Source organism: Eschrichtius robustus, chromosome 13 (genome assembly GCF_028021215.1).
Source record: "Eschrichtius robustus isolate mEscRob2 chromosome 13, mEscRob2.pri, whole genome shotgun sequence".
NCBI lineage: Eukaryota > Metazoa > Chordata > Mammalia > Artiodactyla > Eschrichtiidae > Eschrichtius > Eschrichtius robustus.
The window spans coordinates 103289187-103315163 of NC_090836.1; the positions used below are offsets into that span (position 1 = coordinate 103289187).

At 57.4% G+C, this 25977-nt stretch overlaps 1 protein-coding gene across 2 annotated transcripts; it reads left to right on the forward strand.

The window, feature by feature from the left end:
- Positions 1–25754, forward strand: TTC38 (tetratricopeptide repeat domain 38). 2 transcript variants are annotated; one of them, XM_068560364.1, is made up of 14 exons: positions 1–83; positions 1106–1183; positions 3927–4008; positions 5363–5534; positions 6423–6596; positions 7875–7950; positions 11415–11534; positions 14680–14739; positions 15588–15626; positions 17608–17689; positions 19472–19637; positions 20786–20945; positions 21169–21242; positions 23415–25754. In XM_068560364.1, exons 1-14 carry the CDS (start codon positions 51–53, stop codon positions 23506–23508), a joined length of 1410 nt encoding a protein of 469 aa, XP_068416465.1. In that variant the 5' UTR covers positions 1–50; the 3' UTR covers positions 23509–25754. The 2 variants fall into 2 exon arrangements, with proteins under 2 accessions (XP_068416465.1, XP_068416466.1); XM_068560365.1 differs by lacking the exons at positions 14680–14739; positions 15588–15626.
- The last annotated feature ends 223 nt before the right edge of the window (positions 25755–25977 follow it).

Sequence of the window (25977 nt, forward strand, 5' to 3'; positions counted from 1 at the left end):
AAGCCCGCGGCGGCGCGCGCAGCCCGCGCCCCCGACACCGACCCAGCACCATGGCCGCGGCCGCACCCCTGCGCGACTGCCAGGTATGCGGAGGCCGGCCCCGCCCGGGTCCCCCGCGGCCCCACGACCCCGGGGGTAGCAGGATCAGCCCTGCCAGGGGTCCGGCGGGAACACGGCCCCCGAGAGACGGGCGCGCGTCCTGGGCGCACGGAAAGGACCAGAGGACCCTGCTGTGACCCCCGCCCCCGGAAAATCTGCGGCGCGGGGCCCCGCCCCGCGGAGACGCCAGGTCCTCCTAAAAAGCTTAGCCCCTTAACCCCGGCGCGACACAGCGGGGACGCTGGGCGGTAGTGAGGGTCTCCCACGGGACCCGCCGGGGCACGGAGCCTGGGCCCATTTTGCACTTGAGGAAGGGGCGTTCAGAGGAGCGAGGGGACCTGCGCACAGCCATTCCGAGGAGCCGCCCGCTGGGCTGGCCGGAGTAAAGGTCATTTCTCCATACCGGGGAGTCGCCTGTCTGTGCGCCCCTGGCAAGACACCGAGACAGCGATTACAGTGAACAGTTCAGTTAGTTGGAGATGTTTCCTGAAGGTCTGAACTACCTGGTAAAGTGGGGAGATGAGAGGAATTGTTTCGGTGGTTGGTACCTTGCCGGCCAGGTGGCAGGACCACCCTCCTGGTTTTGCCCTCCAGCGCTAGCCCTTCTTCTGCCCTGGCAGACCTCCCTGCGGCCTGAGCAGGGACTCCCCCTTACTGAGCGTCTGCTCCCTGGCAGACACTTTACAGTCACCCCACGTGTCCTCCAGAGCCCCATTTCACAGAGGGGCCAGACAGGGGTCAGAGGGAGGACCTTGCCTGAGGGCACTCAGCTACTTAGAGGCCCCTGGGATTTGCATCAGGATCCGTCCCACCCAGGGCTCAGCTCTCTCTACGCCGCACCATCTATGAAATCTGGGAGTCTGTGCCTGCCCCACAAGGATGGGTCTTATGGAAGCCCATACCTACAGGATGCTAGGCATTAGCATCTTCGGTGCTTGGGGGTTGGGGTTCGTGCGTGTTTGTTTGGAGGGCTACATGGAATAAGACCCCTTCTTGCTGTGTGCAGGCTTGGAAGGATGCCGGGCTCCCTCTCTCAACCCCAAGCAACGAGGCCTGCAGGCTGTTTGATGCCACCCTGACCCAGGTATGCCCGTGGAGAGAAGTGGTGGCCCCTTCTGTAACGGTCCAGGGGGAGGGTTCTTACATGGGTGAATGGTTTTTATTTTCATTAAAAAAAATTTTTTTTGGTGCATCTTACAGCTGCGTTTATTCGTGCCACAAGTAAATGGTACTTCCACGCGTGCACAGTGGTGCTCTAGCGCCCAGCTAACACAGCTTGCTTAAGTTTACAGCCAAACTGCCTGCCAGCTGATGTGCTCTCCAGGTAAAGCTTGTCAGCGATGACCGTGAGCAGGCACGGGACTCGAAGCTTTCAAAACTTTGCATCTTTATCCTGACTTTATAAGCAATGCAGCCCGTTAACCCCATTCCTGCCCAAATCTCCTGGTAAACTTGAGTATATTAGGGCTTCCCGGGGACCTGAACGTTCTTCATAATGCTTTGAAGCATCCTTGCACAGGACCAATGGCTCAGGCCTCTCCAAAGCCCCACAGTCAATGTCTCAGAAAGTGATGGATGCTTTTTAAACTGCATGCAGACTTGAGAAATCTACTGCAACAGAATCCATGTACCTGTACCCCCAGGGCGTGGGAACAGTTCTGCCTGCCCAGGGCATGGCTGAGAGGTCCCCCAAGTGGCAGGTGTTGGCCTGTGAGGGTGCTGAGGGTTTGGTGTGGGGCTCCTCCATTTAAGGCATGGGGCCCCTCTCCTGGGGCTAATCTGTGAATATACTGCTCCCACCTATGGCTGTTCTAAGACCTTCCACCGTATTACCAGTCATTTCTAACACCAGTGAAGGAGCCTATAGTCTTAGAACTAGGGGAGTCTCAGAGGTAAGGTCCAAATACTTTGCTTGACAGGTGGGGAAACTGAGGTCCAGAGAGCTGGGCTGACTCTTGAAGTGAGTTATAGCAGCAGGATGCACCTAGGTCTAGACACACTGATGGAAAACTAGAGCTGAGCTTTTTCAAGGGCGGTGAAATCGCTACCTACTGATTCTGTCCATGCAGCATAAGGGCCAAGGAAACCTCTAGAAACATAAGGGCCATACAAGAAACAACTGGTGAAATGCCGTCGGCTTGCCAAGGGCCTCCACTGTGTGCGTTTGAGCTCTTTGTCTATTTGTCCCCTTCCCGCGACTTTTGGCCTCTGCAGAGCACAGTTTGTTACAGGGAAAGTTCCCCAGTGCAGCGGCAGCCACCCCACCTCTATCCCCGCCCCTGCTGTGCGTCTGCGTCTCTGTGCCAACTCCCTTGTGTCTTGTTAAAATACATGTGCTAATTCTGTGTAGATGTAAGTTGGACAACTGATAGGGCACATTCTAAAATCTAATGCATTATTATGGTTTTAGGATTTTTAAAAATTAAGACCTGGGTCAGGTATTTTTCATTTAAAATGTGTTTGCTGGGACTTCCCTGGTGGTCCAGTGGTAAAGAATCCTCCTTCCAATGCAGGGGACGCGGGTTCGATCCCTGGCTGGGGAACTAAGATCCCACATGCTGCGGGGCAACAAAGCCCACGCGCCAACTACTTAGCTCGCGCGCCTCAACTAGAGCCTGCATGCTGCAGACTACAGAGCCCACGCCCCCTGGAGGCTGCGCGCCACAAGTAGAGAGAAGCCCATGCGCCCCAAACGAAGATCCCGTGTGCCACAACTAAGACCCGACGCAGCCAAAAATAAATAAATAAATAAAAAGTAATAATTAAATCTTAAAAAAAAAAATAGGCATTGGGACTTCCCTGGTGGTCCAGTGATTAAGAATCCGTCTTGCAATGCAGGAGACGCTGGTTCAATCCCTGGTCGGGGAACTAAGATCCCACGTGCCATGGGGCAACTAAGCCCACGCGCCACAACAGGAGAGAAGCCTGCCTGCCACAACGAAATATCCCACGTGCCACCACTAAGACCTGACACAGACAAAAAATAAGTAAATATTAAAAAAAAAATTAGGGGCTTCCCTGGTGGCACAGTGGTTGAGAATCCGCCTGCCAATGCAGGGGACGTGGGTTCGATCCCTGGTCCAGGAAGATCCCACATGCTGCGGAGCAACTAAGCCCGTGCGCCACAACTACTGAGCCCGCATGCCACAACTACTGAAGCCCACGTGCCTAGAGCCCGTGCTCCACAGCAAGAGAAGCCACCACAATGAGAAGCTCGCGCACTGCAAAGAAGAGTAGCCCCCGCTCGCCACGACTAGAGAAAGCCCACACGCAGCAATGAAGACCCAACGCAGCCAAAAATAACTAAAATAAATAAATTTATTTTTAAAAAATTAGGCATTAAAAAAAAAGACTAGAAACAAATACACCAAATTGTCAAAAATGATAATGAGATGAGATTAAGGATATTTTTGATCTTTTGGCTTTCACGCCTCTTCCTTTCTATAATGAATGTTTACTATGATTCTTTTTTAAAGGAATGAATAGAAGTAGCAAGTTTCCTATTTTGGTACCCAATGTCAAGGTCCCTCTTGGGGCTGACGAGGCCGACACTGTGGGCAGGTCACCTGTCAGGAAGAACCTTCCTTTAGATGTTTCTTTTTTGGAAATGGTGGCCTCACCAGCCCTAGAAAATGTGCCTTGAGTTCCGTGTATTCAGTCTCTTCATATGAAATCAACCCAGTTATGTTTTCTTTGAGCTAAGGTCCAGAAAATGCCAGTGTTCTAGAAAGAAAAAAAGAAAAAAAATCAAGGTTTAGAAACAAGCCTTCATTTACATGAACTAAAAACTCCCTGGGGACAGCTTTGTTTCACCTTTTAAATTTCAGTACGTAAAATGGACCAATGACCAGAGTCTTGGTGGCATTGAGGGCTGCCTGTCAAAGCTCAAAGCAGCAGATCCGACCTTCGGTGAGTGATGCTTTCCCTGGGTTGAGGAGCCCCGTTTCACGAGTCCAGCCCCTCACTGTTTCCCTGACTGCAGGACTCAGCTGGGTTGGGGAGGGCAGGGCTGGTGGAAGTGACCAGGTTGGGAGGGAGGGAAGGTGACAGCCACCACTGTGCTTGGAATAACAGCTGCTCCCGTAAAGATGCCAGGTTCTATAGAAGGTGTCTTTCAAACGTTCTCCTTACTGTATGTCACTTCTGCAGGGAAGACACTGATCCCATTTCTCATATGAGGAAACTGAGATTCAGAGACAGTAGAGAGTAGGAAATATACCCAAAGCCACCCAGCTGGTAGTTGGGGCGCTGGGATCAGACAAGGCTGTCTCAGTCCAAAGCCTGGACCCCTCGGGACACAAGCAGTGGCCACTGCAGCCTCTCTGGGCACTAGCGAGGCCAACCCCACAGCAGCTGTGACGGGGAGGGCCGACCTGGTGACAGAGGCTGCCATCACAGGCAAGCCATGTGCGTGGCAGGCACGCGGGCGGGGTCAGCCCAGTGCATTCTGGAACCCCAGGAGGGTGGCCCAGGGTGGGTGAGGTTCTGGGCTGGGCAGAAGGGCCGAGGACGGGAGGGCAGCAGGGACCCCCACTGTGGCCAGGTCCCACTGAGGGCAAGGGGCGCAGAATAGGGGATGAAGGGAGCTGTCAGGGGAGCCAGTGTCCAGGTTTGGGCTCAGGTTCTCCTAGCAGACCCTGGCCCCAGGTCAGAAGCAGGGGCCACATGGGTGGTCCTGGCACTGTGGTTGGGCCCTAGGTCCCAAGCCTGGGCCAAGAACTGAGTTCCAAACGCCAGCGGATACCCTTCCTCTGTCAAGGTGGAGGCTGGGAAGCCCAGGTAGGACCTGGGGGCCAGCACACCTGCCAGCAAGGCTGCTACAAGGGCCACGAGGCACACCCCCACCTTCCGCGGCCCCCGAGCTCTCAGCGAATGAGAGCAGCCAAGACAAGGATCATGGTTTCTGTCCTCTGGGGACCAGCCCCCCGACAGCATCTACCGGGTGGCCCTTGGGAGGCCCTGTGCTGGTGGTAGTGACAGTAGCGGCTGAGAGGGAAGCAGGTGGGGCTCCAGAGGAGCCCATAGGCAACCCCTAACCAGTTCACCTGGTGAGGGGGGCGCAGGTGCTCCACACGTTGGCACTCCCCAGAGTGCCCTCCGCGTGCCCGGTGAGGAGCTGAGCTCTGGACTGTCGGTGGGGACACACCCCACCAGCCGCCTGGCTTGCCCCTCCTGGGACGTTGGGTGTTTATTTCACATGCGGGGCTGGGCTGGGCTGGGTGGGACTGTCTGAATCACCAGCTATTTTCCCACCTTTCGCCAGCCCTAGGCCACGCCATCGCTAATGGCCTCATTCTGATTGGCACCGGAAGCTCCGTGAGGCTGGACAAAGAGCTGGACCTGGCCGTGAAGACGATGGTGGAGATTTCCAAAGCTCAGCCCCTGACGCAGCGGGAACGGCTGCACGTGTCTGCAGTAGAGACCTTTGCCAAGGGGTGAGGGGCCTCCCTGGGCCAGGGGCTGGCACTCTGAGGCCACACTGGGCGATGCCACGGGCTGCCCCCCGCGCCGTGCGGAGGGGGCCTCGGGGGGGATTCTCACCCTGACTTCCGTGCCCGCCTGACTGAGAATCACATCCTGCCTGCTGCTCTGTCCTCAGCTGACTGCTGAATGAGGACGTGGTTGGTTAGGACTCCCAGGTTAGCATTCAAAGCAACTTGTTGTGTTTCGTTAAATAAATTGGTTATTATTTTCATTACAAAAATAGTAGGACCACAGTACAGAAATAGATAAGAGACAGGAGAAAGGAGCAAACCCTCGCCCTCGTGCTCCTGGTCCTTACACACCTGTGAGCATCTGCTTATAGTCTTCCGGTCTCCCCTGCCCCTGTTCCCACGGCTGTCCGTCCCCCTGTGTGTGGGAGTCCTGACCCTGACACCTGCCCCCAGGACAGCCCCTGTGTCTGCTTGGGCAGGAGAGGTGCCCGCAGAGCTGGGTGACCTGAGCTGATGCTACAGGTGTTCTGAAGCAGTGACAAGAGAGAGTTCTGTCCTGGTCTTCCTGGCAGGTGGGTGCGGATGTCAGCACAGGGGTGGAATTCCACCTCTCAGGCTTCCTGCAGCTGGTTCACGGTCTCAGGGGAAATTGTCTTTGGTAACTTGTTAAACTGGTTTTTTTTTTTTTTTTTTTTTTTCCTTGAATTGGAGAGTAAAACTTCCCACTGAAGCTTTTCAATTTTCTGAGCCACAACCTAACGTAGAAACTTACATGTATCTTTTAACCAGTTCAGTGCAGGCTGTGACACTGGCAGGAAATTAAGCCTTTTCCACTCCTCGTGTGTGAACTGTGTTCAGTGTTGCTGAGAAACTTCTCTTGGCTTCCAGGAACCTTCCAAAAGCCTGTGAGCTGTGGGAACAGATTCTCCAGGACCACCCGACAGACATGTTGGCCCTGAAATTTTCCCACGATGCCTATTTTTACCTGGGCTACCAGGAACAGATGCGAGATTCTGTGGCTCGAATTTATCCCTTCTGGACACCCGACATCCCCCTTAGCAGGTAGGTGCCAGCTGGAAATCACATCGTTTCTGTTTCTTAGTCTCTCTCCTCTGCCCTAAAAACATGGCAACTCTCCTGGCCCTGCCCTAAAACTAGTGAGACTACTGTTGTCATTTCCTAGTTTTTTATAGTGAAAAGGTGGGACTTCCCTGATGATCCAGTGATTGGAACTTCACGCTTCCATTGCAGGGGGTGCGGGTTTGACCCCTGGTCGGGGAACTAAGATCCTGCAAGCCGCAAAGCTCGGCCAAAAAAAAAAAAAAAAAAGTGAAAGGCTTCACGTCTTCATTTGATCTTTATCCCATCCTGGGAATGAGGTAGTACTATTATGTATCAGTCAGCACAAGATAAATTTTGCCACAGTGACAAACATCCTCTAGATCTTTTTCTCCGAAGCTTATTACAACAAAGGTTAGTTTCTCACTGTCCATCATAGGAGAGCTGAGGCTCCACACCCCTGCCACTGTTGCCCTCCAGGATCCCAGCTGATGAAGTAACTGCTCTCGGGATACACCTGCTGCTAAGAGGGAAAAGAGCTCTCCTGGGGGACTCACAATGGCATTAGTGCTCAGAGTGAAGGGGGTGCCCTGCAGCTCCCGAGTCACTGGTCAAATCCAGTCACCCACTCACAGGGGGCCAGGAAATGCAGCTGTACTTTGGGCTGGGAGGAGAGGGAGGCCTGGAATAACCATGAACAGCCCTAGGGACCACCACACATGATCAACTCTGTTGCATTTTAGTCATAAGATTGTTCTGAAGGTCAAGTGGACTAATAGGTTGAAGAGCTGTATTAGTCAGGGTTCTCCAGAGAACAGAACCAATAGGATGTGTATATCTATCTATATCTGTACTATTTACATACATATATGGAGCGGGGGCGGGGGTGTGTGTGTGGTGGGGGGGAAGGTATTTGTTTTAAGGAATTGGCTCCTGTGACTGTGGGGACTGGCAAGTCTGAAATCACTCCAGTCTCTGCCTTCATCTCCACATGACTGTCTGTCCTCTGTGTATGTGTCCATGTGTGTCTGTGTCCAAACCTTCCTCCTTCTCCTTTCTCTTATAAGGACATCAGTCATTGGATGTAGGGCCCATCCTAATCCAGGATGACCTCATCTTAACTTGAGCTTGATGATGATCTGCAAAGACTCTAATTCCAAGTTAGGGCATATGTTTAAACGTACCATTTTGGGGGAGACACAGTTCGACCGACACGGGTCATGTTGAGGGTTGAACGGTTCTAGTGCACTTTTTAAAAAAATAATTTCCTTCTGTTTTCAGCTACGTGAAAGGCATCTATTCTTTCGGACTGATGGAAACCAACTTCTACAATCGGGCGGAAAAGCTTGCCAAAGAGGTAAGTGGGCCCTTCCTGAGATGCCTGAGCCCTCGTGGAGTGGGGTCAGGTGGAGGAGAGCATGCCAGGCACGCTGCACCCACCCCCCTCCGGACCTCGTTTCCCACCTGGAGGGCTCATGTTAACAGAGAGGGCAACTCCCTCCCGTCACCTTTTCCCCACCCTGGGTTTGCAGAGCCGCCTTGCTCAGCAAACTCCCCACCCAGGCCAGGGAGGCGAATGAGGCCCAGGGAGGGTTCCGTCCACCCCTCTTGCTCAGGGTCACATGGAGTGGCAGCTCTGCATGCCCCCAGCTCCGTGTCTCCAGGGCCCACAGTTTGCGCTGCTGGACCCAGACTTTGTAGGTGGGGAAGCGAGTATCAGTGTTACTTCTCCCACCTGGGACCTCACGTTTCTAAGTGTCACTGACTTCACCAAGCCTCCAGGAGCTGACAGATGAGTGATGACTGAGACTTGTTGCCGAAAATTCAATGAACTATAAGTTAAGAAAAAAAAAAAAAGGGAATTTTATTCGAGCCAAACTGAGGATTGTAACCCAGGAAGCAGATTCTCAGAAAGTTCTGAGAACTGTTCAGCCTGTTAGAGCTCAAAGGTACAGTCATACAGCCATCTACCTTTTGGAGACAAAGGATCGTACATCAAAGTGACATCCTGATATTTTACGTAGAGGTCACCAAGGATACATAGTCCGGATAAGCACAGATGAAGCAAGCAATGAGTCACCGTGACCCCCTAGAGAGCGGGCGAAGAACGCGTTCTTTTAAGAGCTTACTTTGCCAGCATCAGAACAAAGGGGAGAATCGGTCTTTACAATCCAGCAGGTACTCCCATCTTTGAGGAGCGCTGGTGGATGTGTAACACACGTGCACACTGCACGTTAGGGAGGGAGGGAGGAGGCCCAAACAAGCCCAGAGAGAGAACTTTATGTTTAATTTTTCTTGTCCTGCCTTAAGATAGAAATTTTATTTCATCAGACTGCTTCCAGTGGGCCCTGACCTGGCGTTGGGGTCCTGCTGGCCAGCCCTTCTCTTCAGCACCGCCCCTATCCGGAGGCAGCAGCGGCCAAGGGTGCAGAACAGGGTGGGGTGCTAAGCGCTTCCTGCCGGCCCGGGCCCCTCCTTCCGTGCTGGCGGAGATGGGCTGCCTGGTACCATGGACGCACCGTGGACGTCCCTTGCTTGCAGGCCCGGGAGCCTCAGCACCTCTGGCTCTCAGAGTCCCTCTCCAGCTCCTCCTCTCGCGGGAGTGGAAACTGAGTCCCAAGGAGGGGCCGCCACGCACAAGGGGGTGACAACCACTCCTGTGCCTGGCTCAGGGCTGGCACTCAGTGTACATGCCGCTTCTGTCGGCTCGATCCTCTGCAGTGGGGCATCGAACTCTTCATTGCCCAGAGGAGGGCGACCAGGCCCAGAGAGGCCAAGGCCATGGCCACACAGCTCACAGAAGGCAGAGCCACGGCCCCCCAGGCCACCTGAGCACAGTCCTTCATGCTGCCTGGACAGACCTGCTCCCCAGCACCCAGCCAGGGCTCTCCCCCGAGTCTTTGCCCTAGTTGGCTCCCAGCACCCCTCCCTGGGAGACAGCTGACACCCTCCGGGGGCCCACAGGGCCTGTGGGATCTCTGACAACCGCTCTACTTATAGAATAGAGCCCAGATTTGACAGTAGGATGATGGGGTCTGTGCTTTAGCCCTGAGTCAGGCTGTCGAGGGGCACAGGGAGCTTCACGGCAGTCTTGGCTCCATGGCCTGGGTGACCAGGCGCCGTCATCCAGGGGGTCAGCTGTAGGAAGGTTCCCCTGGAGACCTTGGCAGCTGATCTCTCCCATTGGGTGCCGTCTATGTGGGCACCTGAGGGCTGGCGGGATGGTTCAAGAAGTCAGAGAGTGACCAAAAGGTGCAGGTTCACACCCGCCAAGAGCAGGAAGCGGTGGCATGGGATGCCCCCCTCTGCTCCCTTCACGCCCCTTCTCCTTCAGGCGCCCACACTCTGACCCCAGCACCAGCCCACCACAGACAGTTAGTGGGCAAGGCCAGGCTTCTAGGAGAGCGAGGGTGGGCTGCCCAGGCTCCACTGGAGTCTGGAGAGGCCTCACGGTGGTGACACGTGGGCCTTGTCTGCAGGCTGAACGCCCAGGGCAGGAAGAGCGAAGGGCAACTGTCGGGGAAGGAGAGCGGCAGCCAGAGTTCAGGGACACGGAGCACCTGATAGACTGAGACTTAGGGCGGAGGTGGGCAGGCCGGGTGCTGGGAGCAAAGTCTGGGGGCAGGCAGGGCCGGATCGCTCTGGCCTTGTAGACTCTGTCCCAGGGAACCTTGGGAGGGAGCCGGTCAGGAACCCCTCAGCGAGGGGGAGCTTAATCCCAGCAGGGGGATGAGAGCAGCCCTGCTGCCATGAGCCTCTGCCTTCCACAGCACGCTTAGCAGGTCCCTTCAGCCTGCTCAGCTGCGCCCCTGGGGTCTCCTGAAGGGTCCTGGTCCTGCAGGGCTCTGCCCCGGGCTGCGCATCGTTCCCTACAGACGTGGCCTTTCTCTGTGTCCCCACGTGGACTGGTTGGGCCCATGCAGGTCAGGGCTGCAGCAGGGAGGTGGGGCTTGCTGGGAACCACCTGCCAGCATAGACCCCGCAGCAGGTGCCAGGCCAGGGCTGAAGGTGCTGGGCCTTCCCAATTCCGCTTCTGCGAAAGGCGTGGGCGCCTGAGGTGGCAGGGCTGGGGGGACCCCGTGATCAGGTGTGGCGGACCTGGGCTCGTGTGGATGGTCCACAGGCCCATGGTGAGCCTCGGCTCACTGCTCTGTGCCAGGATCAGTAGGCGCTCAGTAGCCATGAGCTAAACTACCCGCCGTGAGGTGGGAGTCAGACCTCGTGTCCCACCTGCCATGTCGTCACCGTCAAGTCCACCGGTCATCGGAGCGGCTCTTGTTACTAGCAGTGATACCAGAACGAGCCCGGAAAGCCACACATGTGGTCCTTGCATGTGTGTGGTCCTTGCATGTGTGCTAGTCGGGAGGGGCAGCCGAGAGCCCCTGGAGCACACACACTCAGTGTCCACTGGCCTCCACGGCAGTCGCGAGAGGGAGGCGGCCTTACTTCTCACCACAGGGGAAACTGGGCAGTGACTCAGCTGTATGCAGGAGGCTGGGGGCCAGGGGGTTGGATGAGCCCCTGCTTTGGAGAGACCCCAGTGCCACTCAACTGTGTGGGCCCGGGCAAGTCACTTAGTCTCTCTGAGCCTTAGTTTCCTCATCTGTGAAATGGGCAGTGATACTCTCTCTGGCAGCATCTGGTGTTTGGTCAACGGGCTGGTCTTTGGGGTCGTTATTTTGAGGCGGAGCCCACTCCCCTTGCTTGCTCAGGCCCCTCGTGCCCCTGCATGGCTTGGGGACACCTTGTCACCGGGCAGCCTGACTCACCCATGTTGTCTTGACTTGTCCCCCACCCGACCCCCACACCCCCACCACGTAGGCTTTATCTGTTAACCCGACGGACGCGTGGTCGGTGCACACCATCGCCCATATTCATGAGATGAAAGCAGAGGTCCAGGATGGATTGGAGTTCATGCAGCGCTCAGAAACCCACTGGAAGGTACGATTCTCGTCCGTCCACCTGCCTGGAAAATTCTGTTTGTTCCCCCAAGTTAAGCCAGGGATTAACGGATGGAGTTACAAGGCGTGGCTTAGTTCTGGGGAAAACTCATCTTCCACTTGGAGGCATTTCTGTCAAGCCACCGAATCCCCTGGGGACCCCACGGCTTCCCAACATCTGCTGATGTTTTGAAGGTGTTTCTAGAATTGGTTGTGGCCCGAGGTTGTAGAAGGAATGGATGAGAAAGGGGAAACAAGAGCCCAGCAGGGGTGAGAACTGTGAGCTCACTGGCCAGCAGACTTGACACAGACCCCAGAACCCCAGAGCATCCTCCGGGAGCACGTGGTGCAGCCGGGGGTTGATGGGAGGGATGACGGCCCAGCCACCATCGGTGGGGCTGGTGTGTGGGGGTCAGGGCCCTGGTGAGGCAGCAGCGAGGATACCATCCAGACCCCTCAAAGCCCTTCCAGACCCTTTCCTGGGGCCTTAATGCCCAGGGGCCTCCCTGCTCCCACTCCCGGCGCCCGCCTGCACCCAGCTGCTGTGGCCCTCTCTCTGCATGCGCCTGTCGTCCTTGAGTTTGTCTCTGGCGTACAGCCTGGCTACCTGGCCAGGTGCGGTCTGCTGTTCTGCCCTTCTCTGTGCTGTGGGGGGCTTCCCAGGGCACCGCCGGCCAAGACAGTGAGTCTCTGCCAGGGCCTGGCACCGAGCAGCAGGTGCTCAGTGATTGAGCGAACCATGGAGAGACCAGGAGCCAGGCGGGGAACAGGGGACTGGCATGGTCACCTCAGCTCCTGCCAGCAGCTCCCTGGCCTAGGACAGGCCAGCGAGAAGTAATTTACAAGAAGGCAGATTCCTGGCTTCTCCGAGAGGGGTATTAAGTAGAGCAGGCGAACAGGTGTAAGATAACCTTTGAGAACTATAATCTCATTAGATTCACCCTCAGATCTTTTGTTTTTTCTTCGCTGCGTTGGGTCTTGTTGCTGCGCGCGGGCTTTCCTTAGTTGCAGCAAGCAGGGGCCACTCTTCGTTGCAGTGCGCGGGCTTCTCATTGCAGTGGCTTCTCTTGTTGCGGAGCACAGGCTCCAGGCGTGCGGGCTTCGGCAGTTGTGGCGCATGAGCTCAGTAGTTGTGGCTCACGGGCTCTAGAGAGCAGGCTCAGTAGTTGCGGCACACGGGCTTAGCTGCTCCGCGGCATTTGGGATCTTCCCAGACCAGGGATGGAAACTGCGTCCCCTGCATTGGCAGGCGGATTCTCAACCACTGTGCCACCAGGGAAGCCCCACACCCAGATCTTTTTTTTTTTAAATTTATTTATTTATTATTTATGGCTGTGGTTGGGTCTTCGTTTCTGTGCGAGGGCTTTCTCTAGTTGCGGCAAGCGGGGACCACTCTTCATCACGGTGCGCGGGCCTCTCACCATCGCGGCCTCTCTTGTTGCGGAGCACAGGCTCCAGACGCGCAGGCTCAGTAATTGTGGCTCACGGTCCTAGTTGCTCTGCGGCATATGGGATCTTCCCAGACCAGGGCTCGAACCCGTGTCCCCTGCATTGGCAGGCAGATTCTCAACCACTGCGCCACCAGGGAAGCCCCACACCCAGATCTTTTTAAGGATCCCCAAACGCTGGGCACGAGCTAGGCCCTAGGTGGGGGTGGGGGTACAGTGTGGGTCGGGCCCTTGTCCTCGGGCTCCCCCGACAGGTAGTGACTCTGGGTGGAGGGAGCGCCAGAGTTGCCGTGTCCTCTGAGAGGGAGGCCGCGGAGGCCTGGCCAGGGCCAGATCGTTTGTATTCCATTTACTTCCTGCCCCCAGACTCCGATTTTCCTGGGCCTGGGTGCTTGAGGCCTGGCTCTACCCCAGGATGAGAACGTGATCCCTCTGAGCCTCAGTTTCCTTACCTGAAAACCTGCTGTTGCAACAACTGTGAAGCCCTTGCCCTGAAGGAGTCCCCATCGGTGTTAGTCCGACTGTAACAGGCAGCCCGAGGTGGCTGGGGCCATCTCCAACAGGCGCTCGTCCCCCGATGCCTGCACACGTCCCCGCAGTGGCTCCTGCCAGCCTCTGGCCTGGCTGCACAGCCCTGGGGTGGACGATGTGGCCTGGGGCTCCCTTTCCTCCTCCTCCAACACCTGCCCCAGGCAGTTGGCTGTGGCTCAGTCCAGTCTCCAGTCACTGCGCCAGCCTGTGCCCCTCCCTGGGGACCCCACTGAGAGTCCCACCCAGACCTCTCTGTCCTCAAAAGGCCCGTCAAGTGGAGGGAGCAGTCCCTCAGCAGCGCATAACCACACCATGCCAGGGGCATTCTTGGGGATGTGGAAACCCAGAGGAGGCATCCCACCCAACTGGGCTTGAGGAGGAAGCAGTCAGGGAAGGCTTCCTGGAGGAGGCAATGTATGCGCTGAGTATTGCAGGGTGAGTAGGTGTTTGCTAGGCAAAAGACAGGGAGATGTAGGATCAGCTTAAGCAAAGGTGCCAAGGCCTACAGTGGCCTGTAAGGGAGAGGGGAGTTGGGTGGGTTGGCATCCTCAAATACAGGTGCCAGGTAGACGTGGGCCGTGGAGGAGGCATCGTCAGTTCCTTTCCAGGAGATGGGAGGTGGTATCCAGGCAGAGAAGGAAGTGTCAGCCGCAGCCCTGTAGGCTGGTGTTCATGGTAGGGCCAAAAGCGTACCAGCTGCAGCCGTCTAGATGTCACCCCATTCCCCTTATTCTGTGGGCTCTGCCAGGACCTGCGGGGAGTTTGGCCCTGGGCTCACTGATCTGTAGGGTTTTACTGGATGCATCGCACTGTTTGGACGCAGTGGGCCTCTGCAGCCGTTCGGATAGACTTATTCATTTTCTCCACTCCACACCTAAGGAAGGTGAGGCTTTGGTTCTCCTCCCTTCTCGCTCTGGGGCTAAGATGCCAGCCTGCCGCAGCCTCAGCGTCCTCAGAGAATTCAGGCACACCACTCGCCAAGGCTCAGAGCCAAAGGAGAAGATGGGGCGTGGACTCGCCGGCACAGGCCGGCCGGGGCGGGTGCCTGGGAAGTGTTTCCTGCATTCAGAGCTGTGGCGCTCTGCATTGGCACAAAACAACAGCTGCTTCCCCCCTCCCCCCGACAGGCTGTCAGATTTTTCTCTCATTCTCTCGTTCTTTCCCCAGGACTCTGATATGCTTGCTTGTCATAATTATTGGCACTGGGCTTTATATCTGATTGAAAAGGTAAGATGACCGGCTGTCTTATCCTATAAAGGTGTCCAAGGAAAGAAATATTTTTCTACCTTTTGCTATACTTTGTATCCCGTGGAGCAGTACGGTGTGATTGCACATTTCAGTGGTGTCCTGATGCAACAGAGCACTCATGTTTCCAAATAGCTTTTCAGGCTTAAACTACTTTAGGTATTTTGGACTGTCTGGACTTGGAAATCATGTGTATTGTGTGCCATTTGTGGAGACAGGGTAGCCCGAGCGCCTGCCGCTGTAGTGGTCTGCTAGGCTCCCACCTCACGGTTGTAGCTGAATGAACCATGGGACCCTCCGAATGCTTTGCCCCAGTGGCAGTAAGGGTGTGGGGACGCCCTTGACCCCAGTGATTCCACCACTGGGTCCCATTTATAAGGGTTTGTCTTACAGTTTATCGCAGAGAAAATCTAGAAGCTCCCTAAATGTCCAAAGAGAAATGCTTGGAAGGTGAGGACCCTGTAATGACAGGCAGAATGCAGTGATACAGTGTCTCCAAGAAAGCAGTGAACCCAACTGAATGGGCAGTAAGGAAAATAAAGGGAAAAACAATCCTAGAATAAATATACGAAAAAGCTGGCAGCCGCTTGACAAGGGCTTCATAGGAAGAATAATGCTTTCGCAGAAAGGGCTCCCTTAGCAGCAGCAGCTGCTGCTGTGTCTTCTGCACGGGGGAGCGAAGGGCTGGGGCAGAGGTGGGCTCCTCTCCTCCCATCCCGAGACCCACCCCGGCTGTGGGGCGGGGGCTTTGTCGAGGCCATTCGCAATTCATGTCTCAGCACCACATTTCACCTCCTCCACGTGTTAATCCCGGAACTTCATTTTTCCAGGGTGAATACGAGGCCGCATTGACCATTTATGATGACCACGTAAGTCCAGGCTTGCACCCGATTCGGTTTATTGCAGCGATTTACCCTTCGGTCTCTAACAGATCTCTGAGCCAATCAGTATTACCCCAGCCAGACCCACAGCTGGAGCAAGAGCACAGCTCTTGTGTAAGACCTCACGGCATTGATTCTCTCGCAGAGCGGTGTCGAAACCCAGAATGGGATTTGACTCTGTTTGCCCGTGGGCGTTGGTAGATTGCACGTCTCATTTAGTCATCTCTGAAATCTCAGGCTTCCCTCCAGTCATTGTACTTTATTTTATTTTATTTTTAAATGTATTTGTATGTTCTTTTTTAACAGAAATTTATTTATTTATTTATTTTTGGCTGCGTTGGGTCTTCGTTGCTGCACGCGGGCTTTCTCTAGTTGCAAGAGCGGGGGCTACTCTTCGTTGCGGTGCGCGGGCTTCTCATTGTGGTGGCTTCTCTTTGTTGCAGAGTATGGGCTCTAGGTGCTCGGGCTTCAGTAGTTGTGGCTCACAGGCTCAGTAGTTGTGGCCCGCGGGCTCTACAACTCAGGCCTAGTAGTTGTGGCGCATGGGCTTAGTTGCTCCGCGGCATGTGGGATCTTCCCAGACCAGGGCTCGAACCTGTGTCCCCTGCATCGGCAGGCGGATTCTTAACCACTGTGCCACCAGGGAAGGCCCCCTCCAGTCATTTTAGATTGCTTTTCTTTGGTAAAAACATTGATCTGCCCATAGGATTTTTCTTTTTTTTTTTGGCTGAGCCGCGTGGCTTGCAGCACCTTGGTTCCCTGACCAGAGATTGAACCCAGGCCATGGCAGTGAAAGCGCCGAACCCTAGACCACTAGACCACCAGGAACTCCCAGGAATTTTTTTTTTTTGTTACAGACTTTTTTTTTTTTTTAACTTTTAAAAATTTATTTATATTTGGCTGCATTGGGTCTTCGTTGTTGTGTGCGGGCTTTCTCTAGTTGCAGCGAGCGGGGGCTACTCTTCATTGTGGTGCGCGGGCTTCTCATTGCGGTGGCTTCTCTTGTTGCGGAGCACGGGCTCTAGGCACGTGGGCTTCAGTAGTTGCACCACGTGGGCTCAGTAGTTGTAGCTCGTGGGCTCAGTAGCTGTGGCACACGGGCTTAGTTGCTCCGCGGCACGTGGGATCTTCCCAGAACAGGGATCAAACCCATGTCCCCTGCATTGGCAGGTGGATTCTTAACCACTGAGCCACCAGGGAAGCCCGCCAGGAATTTTTTTTCTGTAGTAAAATATACATACCATATTTCACCGTTTTAACCATTTTTGAGTGTACAGTTCTGTAGCATTAAGTATATTCACATGGTTGTGCAGCCATCACCACCATCCATTTCTGGAACTTCTTCATCTTTCCAAACTGAAACTCCTGGCCTACTAAACACTAACTCCCTATTCCCCCTCCCTCCACCCTCTAGGTATGTTTAAGAGGGGAAAAAAAGCCTAACTTGCACGGCTGGGGACCCCACCATGGGCTTAATAGCAGAGCCTGGGGTCACAGAAATGCTTGTAATTTGAGGATCTAAACCCCAGAGAAAAACACTCAGTAAAGTTTCCTATAAATCATCCTCTCGAGTTGTCGGGATTTCGTAGTAGAGAGTGAAGGGTGACAAGAGCTGCGTGCCGTGAGACGTAGACCAGCTGAATGTGGAATCGTGGCCGGGCGCGATGATTCTCTGCCATCATAGTCCAGGGCTGGGGACAGGAGGTGACAGGTGCCAGGGCCCGGCAGGTGCTCCCCCAGCTGCCAGTGCAGTGGGCTCTTTCTCAAGTCTGTCCAGTGTCCCTTGGGCACCTGGAGCGGTCCAGGCCCTCGGAGAGGGGAATGGCCCTGAGAGTTGGGGTGGAGGGGACACTGGTGGTGGCTCCTGTTGGCTGAGGGCTGGCTCTGCCCAGGCCCCACACGCAGCCCAGGTGGGTGGACTCTGGCCGTCCCTGCAGCCCCTCATGCCCTACCTGCCCTTGTCTTCCAGATCCTCCCCAGCCTGCGGGTCAGCGGGGCAATGCTGGACGTGGTGGATAGCTGCTCCATGCTCTACCGGCTGCAGATGGAAGGTACCCGGTCTGGGCCTTCTCCTCTGGCTCTTCTCCTCCCACCCGACGAGGGGACGGTGCCACGGCCTGGGCTCAGGCCGGCAGGAGCTCATTAGCGAGTTTCTCCAGGGCCCGCTCCCGGTCCTGGGACGGCGCGGCTTCGGGTACCAGCTCTGCGGCTGCCTTCCGGCTGGCCTGAGGCCAGTGGGCCAGGCCACTGCTGCCCTTTCTCCCAGTTCCCTCCGCTCCTCGGTGTGCAGGCCTCAGGCTCCGAATCCTGCTGGCTACCTGCCATTCCCACAGCCTACCTGCCTGCATGGCACGGGTGGCGCCTGGCCACCTGTCTTTGGGCACCACCTCAGTTTCTCAACTCCCTGGGATTTCAGAGGGAGGGTTTTCCCAACAGTGTCATGCAGTGCTCTCCAGGGAGCCTGGATGGGGCTGGCCATAGCCCTGAGGGCTACGGAAGGCTTATGGCCAACCACTGGGGTACCAGACAGCTCTCCCCTCTCCCCCAGGCTCAGCAGAGCCAAACCTGTACCCACTGTAGGTCCTGGGTCAGTGGGGATGAGGCCCGGGCAGGACTGGCTGTTTCCGAGGGCTCTGGGAAGGCTTCCTAGAGGAGGTGAAATGTGAGCCATGGAAGGGAACGTAGGGTTTTGCCAGGTGGCGACAGGACAGGATGTTACAGGTGGGAAGCAGCCTATCTGAAGCCCCCAAGACACAGAAGCCAGTGGCCCGTACGGGGATGAGTGACGGAGTGTGGGGTCCGTGCGCTCAGGGGAGCAGAGGAGGCCGAGAGCTGGGGAGGGAGGGTGAAGAGTGTGGCTTTCATCTGGGTCTGCGGGGAGCCCGCGGGGCAGGGCTGGCCGGGCTCTGTCCAGCAGGGGGGCTGAGCCAGGGGAGGCCGGGCTGGAGGCCGGGGCATCCGTGAGGAGCTGGGAGAACAGTGAGGGGCTCTCACGGCCGTCCAGGTGATAAGGCCGGGACACCGGAACCCAGGCTGGTGGAGGCCTGTGTCTCTGTCCAGCCAAAACCACCCGGAACTCGGTGGAGAGGGGAGGGGCCTGGGGGCAGTTGAGTCCTGTTGACCCTTCGCCTGTGGAGGCGCGGCCTGGGCCCCCCTGAATTCGCCTGAGGAGGGATCAGAAAGGGACGGGCCCGGCCTGGAGGCTGGGAGGCACAGTGTGGGTGCCTCAGGGCCGGTGGAGGGAAGAGGAAGGCCACTTGCTCCCTCAGCACGCAGAGTGGAAACTTCAGAGCTGCGTCCAAGTGACAGGCGGAGAAACGGAAGTCAAGGGCAACTACAAGGTCACGGGAGGAGCCCGCTAGGAGCAGTAGGAAAAATCGGGTAACTTGCAGGAGCGGAGAGGGACAGGGGGCGGGAGGTGGTGGTGGAGAGCAGAGCAGAGGAGGGGCTGTCGAGTTGGAAATCCAGACCCAAAGGCGGAAGGATGCTTTTTATGAATTCCGCCATGCTGTGCTGTGTCAGGTGCCTGCCCAGTGAGAACCAGGGGAAGAATTTTTAAAGTGGTTTGGGGTTTGTCAAAGGGGCCAGAGACTTCATTTAATACCCTTCCATAGCTTTTTTTTTTTTTTTTTTAATTTGCTTTCTACCTTACCCGTTTGCCGCTTTTATGATTAAACGAAGTTAATATAAACCGGCCCCAAAAGCCTAAAGCCGAGGCCAGACACCGCGTGCCAGCGTCACCCGGCCTCCTCACCTGGAGCCACCCGTGGGTGCCAGAGGCCCGTGCGCACAGCGCTCATGCCAGGCCTGTGGGTGTCCTCCCGTGCCCCCAGGGGTGTCTGTGGGTGAGCGGTGGCAAGATGTCCTGTCTGTGACCCAGAAGCACAGCCGAGACCACATCCTGCTCTTCAACGATGTGCACTTCCTGATGGCGTCCCTGGGCGCTGGGGACTCCCGGACCACGCAGGAGCTGCTGACCACCCTGCGGGATGCCAGCGAGTACGTGGAGGGGCCGGGGCCACCAGGGGGACCCCCACCCTGCTGAGGGGGCCCTGGGGGGCTGCTCACGCCACCCCTGCTCGCCTGGGGGGCTGGAGGCCCCACTGGTGGGCACAGCCGCACAGACGCGCGTGGAGGGCCGCTCGCAGGTGTGCGCCTGCTGGGTGTTTGTCCCCATAGGTGTGCGTCCCCCGCAAGTGTGTGCCCCCAGGTGTCCTCTCCCCACCCCCCGCCTAGGCGTGCGTCCCCGCGGGGTGTGCCCTGCGAGGGTATGGTTGGATCCCCCGGGACACAGAGCAGCCTCTGGATCCCCTAGGCCTCAATGTCAGTGTCACGCACAGGGGATGCGGTGAGGCCCTGGAACCAGAGAGACCTGCCGCTTACAGGGCCTCAGCTCTCTGATGTGAGCCTGTTTCCTCATCTGCTGGGACAGGCTGGTAGGAGAGTGAGGGGCAGTGACGTGGTGACACACACCCAGCACAGTTTCTGAGCCGGTTCCAGTCATAGCAGGGGCCAGAGAGAGTCCAGGGAAGCGGGCTCTGCACAGCACAGGCCACCAAGGAGGCAGCCAGCCCTCGTCTCCTGCCTGTAGGGCTAGAGCTGTGGGACCCGTGAACCCTGGTGGTTTGTCCCAGGCACCTGGGGGAGGGTGGCCACCCACGGCCGCTTGCCCTGCCCCTCCTCCCAGGGCTGAGCTGCATGAACTGGGGGCTTTGGCTGGGGACGTAGCTTCAGGCCCCCAGCCCTCACGACCTAGACCAACCGCCACCTGAGGGCAACGGGAAGACAAAGCCTGCCACAGCTGTTCACTCCAGGGGCCGGCGCCGACTCCAGTGCCAGCCTTTACCTGCATTGCCCTGCGAGGGCGGCACTGCTACTCCCACTTTACAGATGAGCAAACTGAGGCCAGGCGTTGGGCATCTGCCCAAGGCCACGTCGCAGTTGAACTGAGTTTAGAGCCCAGTTCTCTCCCCTCCCTGGCGGCTTGTCCTCTGTCAGGTCACCTGATCAAAGCACCTACTGTGTCAGGCACGGAGCCAGGGATGCCGGGCAGAGGAGGAGACAGCCCCCTCCTCAGGCGCCTGAGTCGGGGCGGGGGGCAGCACGAGGCCCTGCAGGACGCTGAGGGCACCCTCTCGGGCCGGCAGGTCCCCGGGGGAGAACTACCAGCACCTCCTGGCCCGCGACGTGGGGCTGCCCTTGTGCCAGGCCCTGGTGGAGGCCCAGAGCGGGAACCCCGACGGCGTGGTGGAACTGCTCCAGCCCATCCGCTACCGGCTTGTCCAGATCGGAGGCAGCAACGCCCAGGTGAGCCAGCAGCTGCAGCGCGAGGGCCCCAGTCCGGGAGCCCCTGTGTCCCACAGCCTCTGTCTCCGCGGTGTTGGCGCCCACGGTGTGGGAGAGTCCTTGCCGTTCACAATCCCCAATAAGCTTGTCCCTGAGAACAGGCCAGCCTGCAGCGGGGAGGGGGCAGGCGTCCCCATCCCTCGTCCCACGTCACAGAGCCTCACGTGCCCACTTGACCTTTCAGAGAGACGTCTTCAACCAGTTACTGATTCACGCGGCCTTAAACTGCTCGTCCGGCATCCACAAGAACGTGGCCCGGTGAGTTCCTCGTTCTGGTCCCAAAGCCCAGCTGCGAAGGACCCCGAGCACAGCCCCCTCTCACTCAGGGGTCTCCCCACAGGCTTCCACCTCCCTTGGCCTGAGATGGTGCCCACCTCTGAGGCAGAGATGCAAGGCTACGGGGATGCCTGCTTCTCCCCCTGTGAGCATCTTCAACTTGACCAAAGGATCTGACCACCCCCACCCCCAGGCCCACCCTCCTGCCCTCCCAGCCCACTCCTCATTTCTGGCCACAGTGAGCTACAGTTACTCTTTCAGGCCCCTGGGCCTTTGCATGTGCCACACACTCTGCCTGGGACATCCTTTTCTTCTCTCGCACCTGCCGACGCCTACCGATCCTTTGGGCCTCAGCTCACATTCTCCTACCTGTGCTGGGTGCCGGCGGGGTGGGGAATGGTGGGCAGGAGACCCAGGCCCAGGCTGCGTGGAGCTTACCTCTCCTGTGGGAACTGACACGAGGCAACCAATCCCACAAGTATGTGTACAACTGCCATGAGGGCGGGCGTATTGCCCAAGACGCTGTGATGAGTGGGCGGGAGTCAGGGAGGGAGGGTGCCTGGTGGAGGTGACATTCTCAGGGAGGCCTGAAACCAAGCGAGTTTAACCAGGCCGGGGTGATCTGGTTAGGAGGAGGGGTGTGGCTGGAGGATTGGGGGTGTCAGGGTAGGGGCACCCCAAGAAGAAAGCTCTACCTGTGAAGCCAGCCATCGCCGGCAGCATTTGCTGTCCCACACCCCACTCACCTCGACCTGCACCAGCCCCTCTGTTCCTGGGGGGGAGATGTGACCCCCGCCCCGTCCCTTAGGCCCTCCTGGAACGCCGAGGGGAAAGAGGGGAGCCAAGGGGTGCCGGGTGGGCAGAAGGGGTGTCGTGAGGCCCACCGAAGCTGCCGCTGCAAGTCCAGGCTGCACCGTAGGGCCCAGGAGGCCCTTGCTGGGCGCTCGAGGTTAGAGGTCAGGTGGAAAGCGCCAGCGTCCAAGCACAGGCACGGGCGGCCCACGGTGGGCAGGGCCCGGCTGCCCCGACGACCGTTCCAAAGTGAGCAGTGCAGGTGCTGGTGAAACAGGCGTGGACGCTGTGTCACACCTGAGCCTGGATGGACATGCTGGAAATGGTCAAACCCTGGAGCGCCCTGGACGCATGCCCCTCACTGTCCCCCTCCGTGGCCACGTGCAAAGCCACACACATTTCTCTAGCGGTGGAGCCGCTTGGGGAGCTCCAGGCCTGGTGTGGCACCTCTGGTGGCAGCTGGGCAGGGAGGTTGGGGCCCTTTGGACAGAGAGGAGGGTGTGGGCTTGAGCGGGGGAGCTGGGGCCAGCACACGGGCGGGGTGACGAGGTCCACGTGGGGGGGGGGTGGGGACGCAGTAGGGGGTCTGCCCCTGGGAGTGCTAGGGGAGCCTGCTGCTGTCGGGGTGACAGGCACGCCCCTTCCCTGGTGCCCTCCTGCCATCCTCACACGGCTCAGCTCCCCTCCCGTCCAAGGTGGAAACCCTCGGCCCCCTGCCATGGTGTCCCTGCCCCAAGTGCCCGGCCCCGGCCCCTTAACTGCACCCTCAGCGCACAGAATCGCTGTTGTCAATTGTTTGGGGTCTTTGCCTTAAATGATTCTCTCTTTGTTGAAAGTTCGATTTTTCCCACACCATCTCTTCTGCTACTTGCTTTCCTGGAACATTCTCAGGCGTGGCTCTCCCCCCCCATCCCCACAGTCGTGCTCTACCCTCTGGTCCCAGCATTCCGTATGGCGGGAGGATGGGCCCCAAGTTCCTGGGGCAGACGAGGCAACGGGGATGTGCTCACCCTGAAATTTTCTGCACTCGGGCATCGCTGGGAGCATTGTCAGGATGCTCTTTGAACACCGGCCGTCCTGGGCCAGTGCGAGCACGCGGGGCTCTGGAGTCCACGCTTTCTCATCCTCACATCTCCGCCCACCTTCCCTCTGGTCCCCACCCCTGGCGTCCTGCCTCTGGGCCTTTGTCCCTCTAGTACCCTCTGCCGTGATGCCGTCCCCTCCCTCCACCACTTGGGCCCCAGCCCGTGCTGCCACTTCGGCCCCAGCCCATGCTGCCTGTGTCCTGCCTTGGGGTGGAGGGACCATCCGCCCCCCACATTCTAGGAGGTTCCAGCACAGAGCCTGTCTCTGTTTCCCCAGGAGCCTTCTGATGGAGCGAGACGCCTTGAAGCCCAACTCCCCACTGACTGCGAGGCTTATCCGCAGGGCGGCCGCCGTCCACCTCCTGCAGTGAGCCGGCCTGGCCGCCTGCCCCAAGGAGCCTCCCCGGCCATCAGACCAGCTGCCACACTGGCTTCGCAGGGTTACAAGTAGCCGGAGCCTGTTGATTAGGCCTGTGAAGCGCGAAGCCCTGTAACCAGCAGCATTACAGGAAGAGGGGACAGAAATCAATTTTCAACGTGATTCTGCATCTTCTAATCCTCGTTAAGGGCCAGGGTGCAGTTTTAAGCAGTTAGAGCCGAGGTGGGACCGCTGTTCCACTTGCCTTGCAAATTGCATTTTCCCAGGGAACCCTTATACCTTCTGGTCGGTCAAGGGTCGGAAGGGTTGGTGCTGGGCTCAGCTGGGGGAGGGGAGTCTCCTACGCAGCCCCTGGGGGCACCCCTCCCCCCCAGCCTAGGCTACCCCTGGGATAAACCCCTTCATTCTCTCTTCCTCCCCGTATTCCAGGCAGGTTCTGTTGTCCGACCTTTTGGGTGAGGGTACCAATGCGGGGGAGTGACTTGCCCAGGGTCACAGTTAGCGGAGGCCTTACTGACATTCACCCCAGGCCCCTGTGCTTCCTGGGAGAGGGACCCCCCACCTTGCTGCCTGGGGCCTCGGCCCTTCTGCTGTCTCTGCAGAGATGTCCTCAAGCTTCTCCCTGGGCTTTGGTGGCACTGGTTTGGGCTTGTTTTCTCTTTATTCTAAGCTGCACTTCGTAAAGGGGCCTCAGGTACCTGGTTTCCTTTGTCAGCCATGCTTTTAATCATAGGAATGCACACTCACTGAGCTGGTGGTGTGCTTTCTGGGGTGTGAGGATTGAGCTCAGAGGTTGCCTTGCTGTGGCAAAAACCAAAGCATTGTGACGTGGCTTGAACAAGATCTGAGCCAGTTTTATAAATGCTGCCTCGGTCTCCTTCCCCATCAGTAACCTGGCCCTGACGGCCACCACCCCCGCCAGCACGCTGCGGATCTCAGGAGAACGTGCCGACTCGGCCGTGCTGTGAGGGGCGAGCCCAGACCATAGATGTTTCTCAGGTTCCTTCAGTGCAAATTGAAATTAGCTAGAGACTCAGGGGGGCAGGTCTCCTGGGAGGCAGCAGACACCTGCAAATCGACTAGACAAATTCCTGGGATTAAAATAAATTAGTTAATCGGTTCCTTTGACTAACTGTTGCTGGATGGGCATCTTCTATTTGTTAGGCCTGGGCTGGGTCCTGGGGAGACAGGCCTCTCCTTGAACTTGGGTGTGGGGCTGGGCAGTGAGCCAAGAACAGAGTAATTACAATGGGATTTCAAGAGAGGGGCTGTTAATCCCCAGGAGCTAGGGACACAACCCAAGGGAGAGCCTGCCTTCCCATCCTGAGCTGTCCCCTCCTGCCAGTTCCCCTGACAGAGCCTGCCCATGCCCCGTCTGCCCTCCCCGCTCCTGGTTCCAAGCAAGACACAACTTGGCCAGGGAAGCAGGAACCCTGTTCCCTCCTCCAGGAAGGCCTCTGCTCTCCCACTGCAGGCTGGTGCCCCACAGCCCTTGCTATTGCACCTTTCTCCCCAGCTGTGACCTCCTCAGATCAGGGACAGCATCTGTGTCCCCGCATCACCCAGCACAGAGCCTGCACTGACTACCTGTCAGTGAACCCATGACTGGTGAATGATCCCTTGAATGAGTGCATTAAAAAATGAATCAGAATCTACTGGGGAAAGGAAGAAACGAATCTATAGTGGGTAGGTAGGCCATTGATAGAAGAGAGGAGGAGACCAAGAGAAGAGATGGATGAAGATTTAGCAGCAACAACTTGTTAACAATTGGTGTGTTTACGGAGCACGTAGTACGTGCTGACATGATACAGGGGGAAGAGCATCGGGAGTGGGTGTTTGGGGACCCTCGCCCCCAGCAGACACCCACAGGGCTATGGGGATCTGACACCTGGGCCAACAGCCCTCGCATCTAGGACCCTCTGGGGTCCTGCTGCAGTGGCCCTGTAGTCGTGAGCCAGGCAAACCCGGGCCTTGGGACCATGGATTGAGCACAGGCCACACCAACCTGGCCGCTGTCTTCAGGAGGCCCTGGCAGGCAGAGGGAAGCGTGGAGCTCCCGGGCCAGTGGGCCCAACAAAGGCAGCCTGCTGGAAGCTGAGCGGGACCCAGAGAGGCCGCTGGGGGGACAATCCGACCCAGGACCCTCCTTCAAGCCCCTCTCTCCTTCCAGGCCAGCAGCCAGGGCCATTCCTGGACTTCCCTGTTCCTCAAGCTAATAAATTCTTTTTCTGAAGCCACCTTGAAGCTGGTTTTCTGTAACTTGCAACGCAAAGGCTCTTGACCAATACCTGCAGCTGGGATTTGCACCTGGGTCTGTCTGGCCCCATCTTTCTTCTCCACTTAAGCAGGATCCTGAGATGATGGAGCTCAGAAAGGAGCCATGGACAGAGGAGAGGGGGGAGACTAGCACATCAGAATGCAGTGGAGGGGGAGGCAAAGGGTGAGGCTGAAGGCTGCAGAG

Coding starts and splice junctions, on each gene's coding strand:
- TTC38 (XM_068560364.1), top strand. CDS start 51: ATGGCCGCGGCCGCACCCCTGCGCGACTGCCAG. Junction 17,690..19,471: donor CTACCGGCTGCAGATGGAAG/GTACCCGGTCTG, acceptor CCGTGCCCCCAG/GGGTGTCTGTGGGTGAGCGG. Junction 21,243..23,414: donor ATCCACAAGAACGTGGCCCG/GTGAGTTCCTCG, acceptor CTGTTTCCCCAG/GAGCCTTCTGATGGAGCGAG.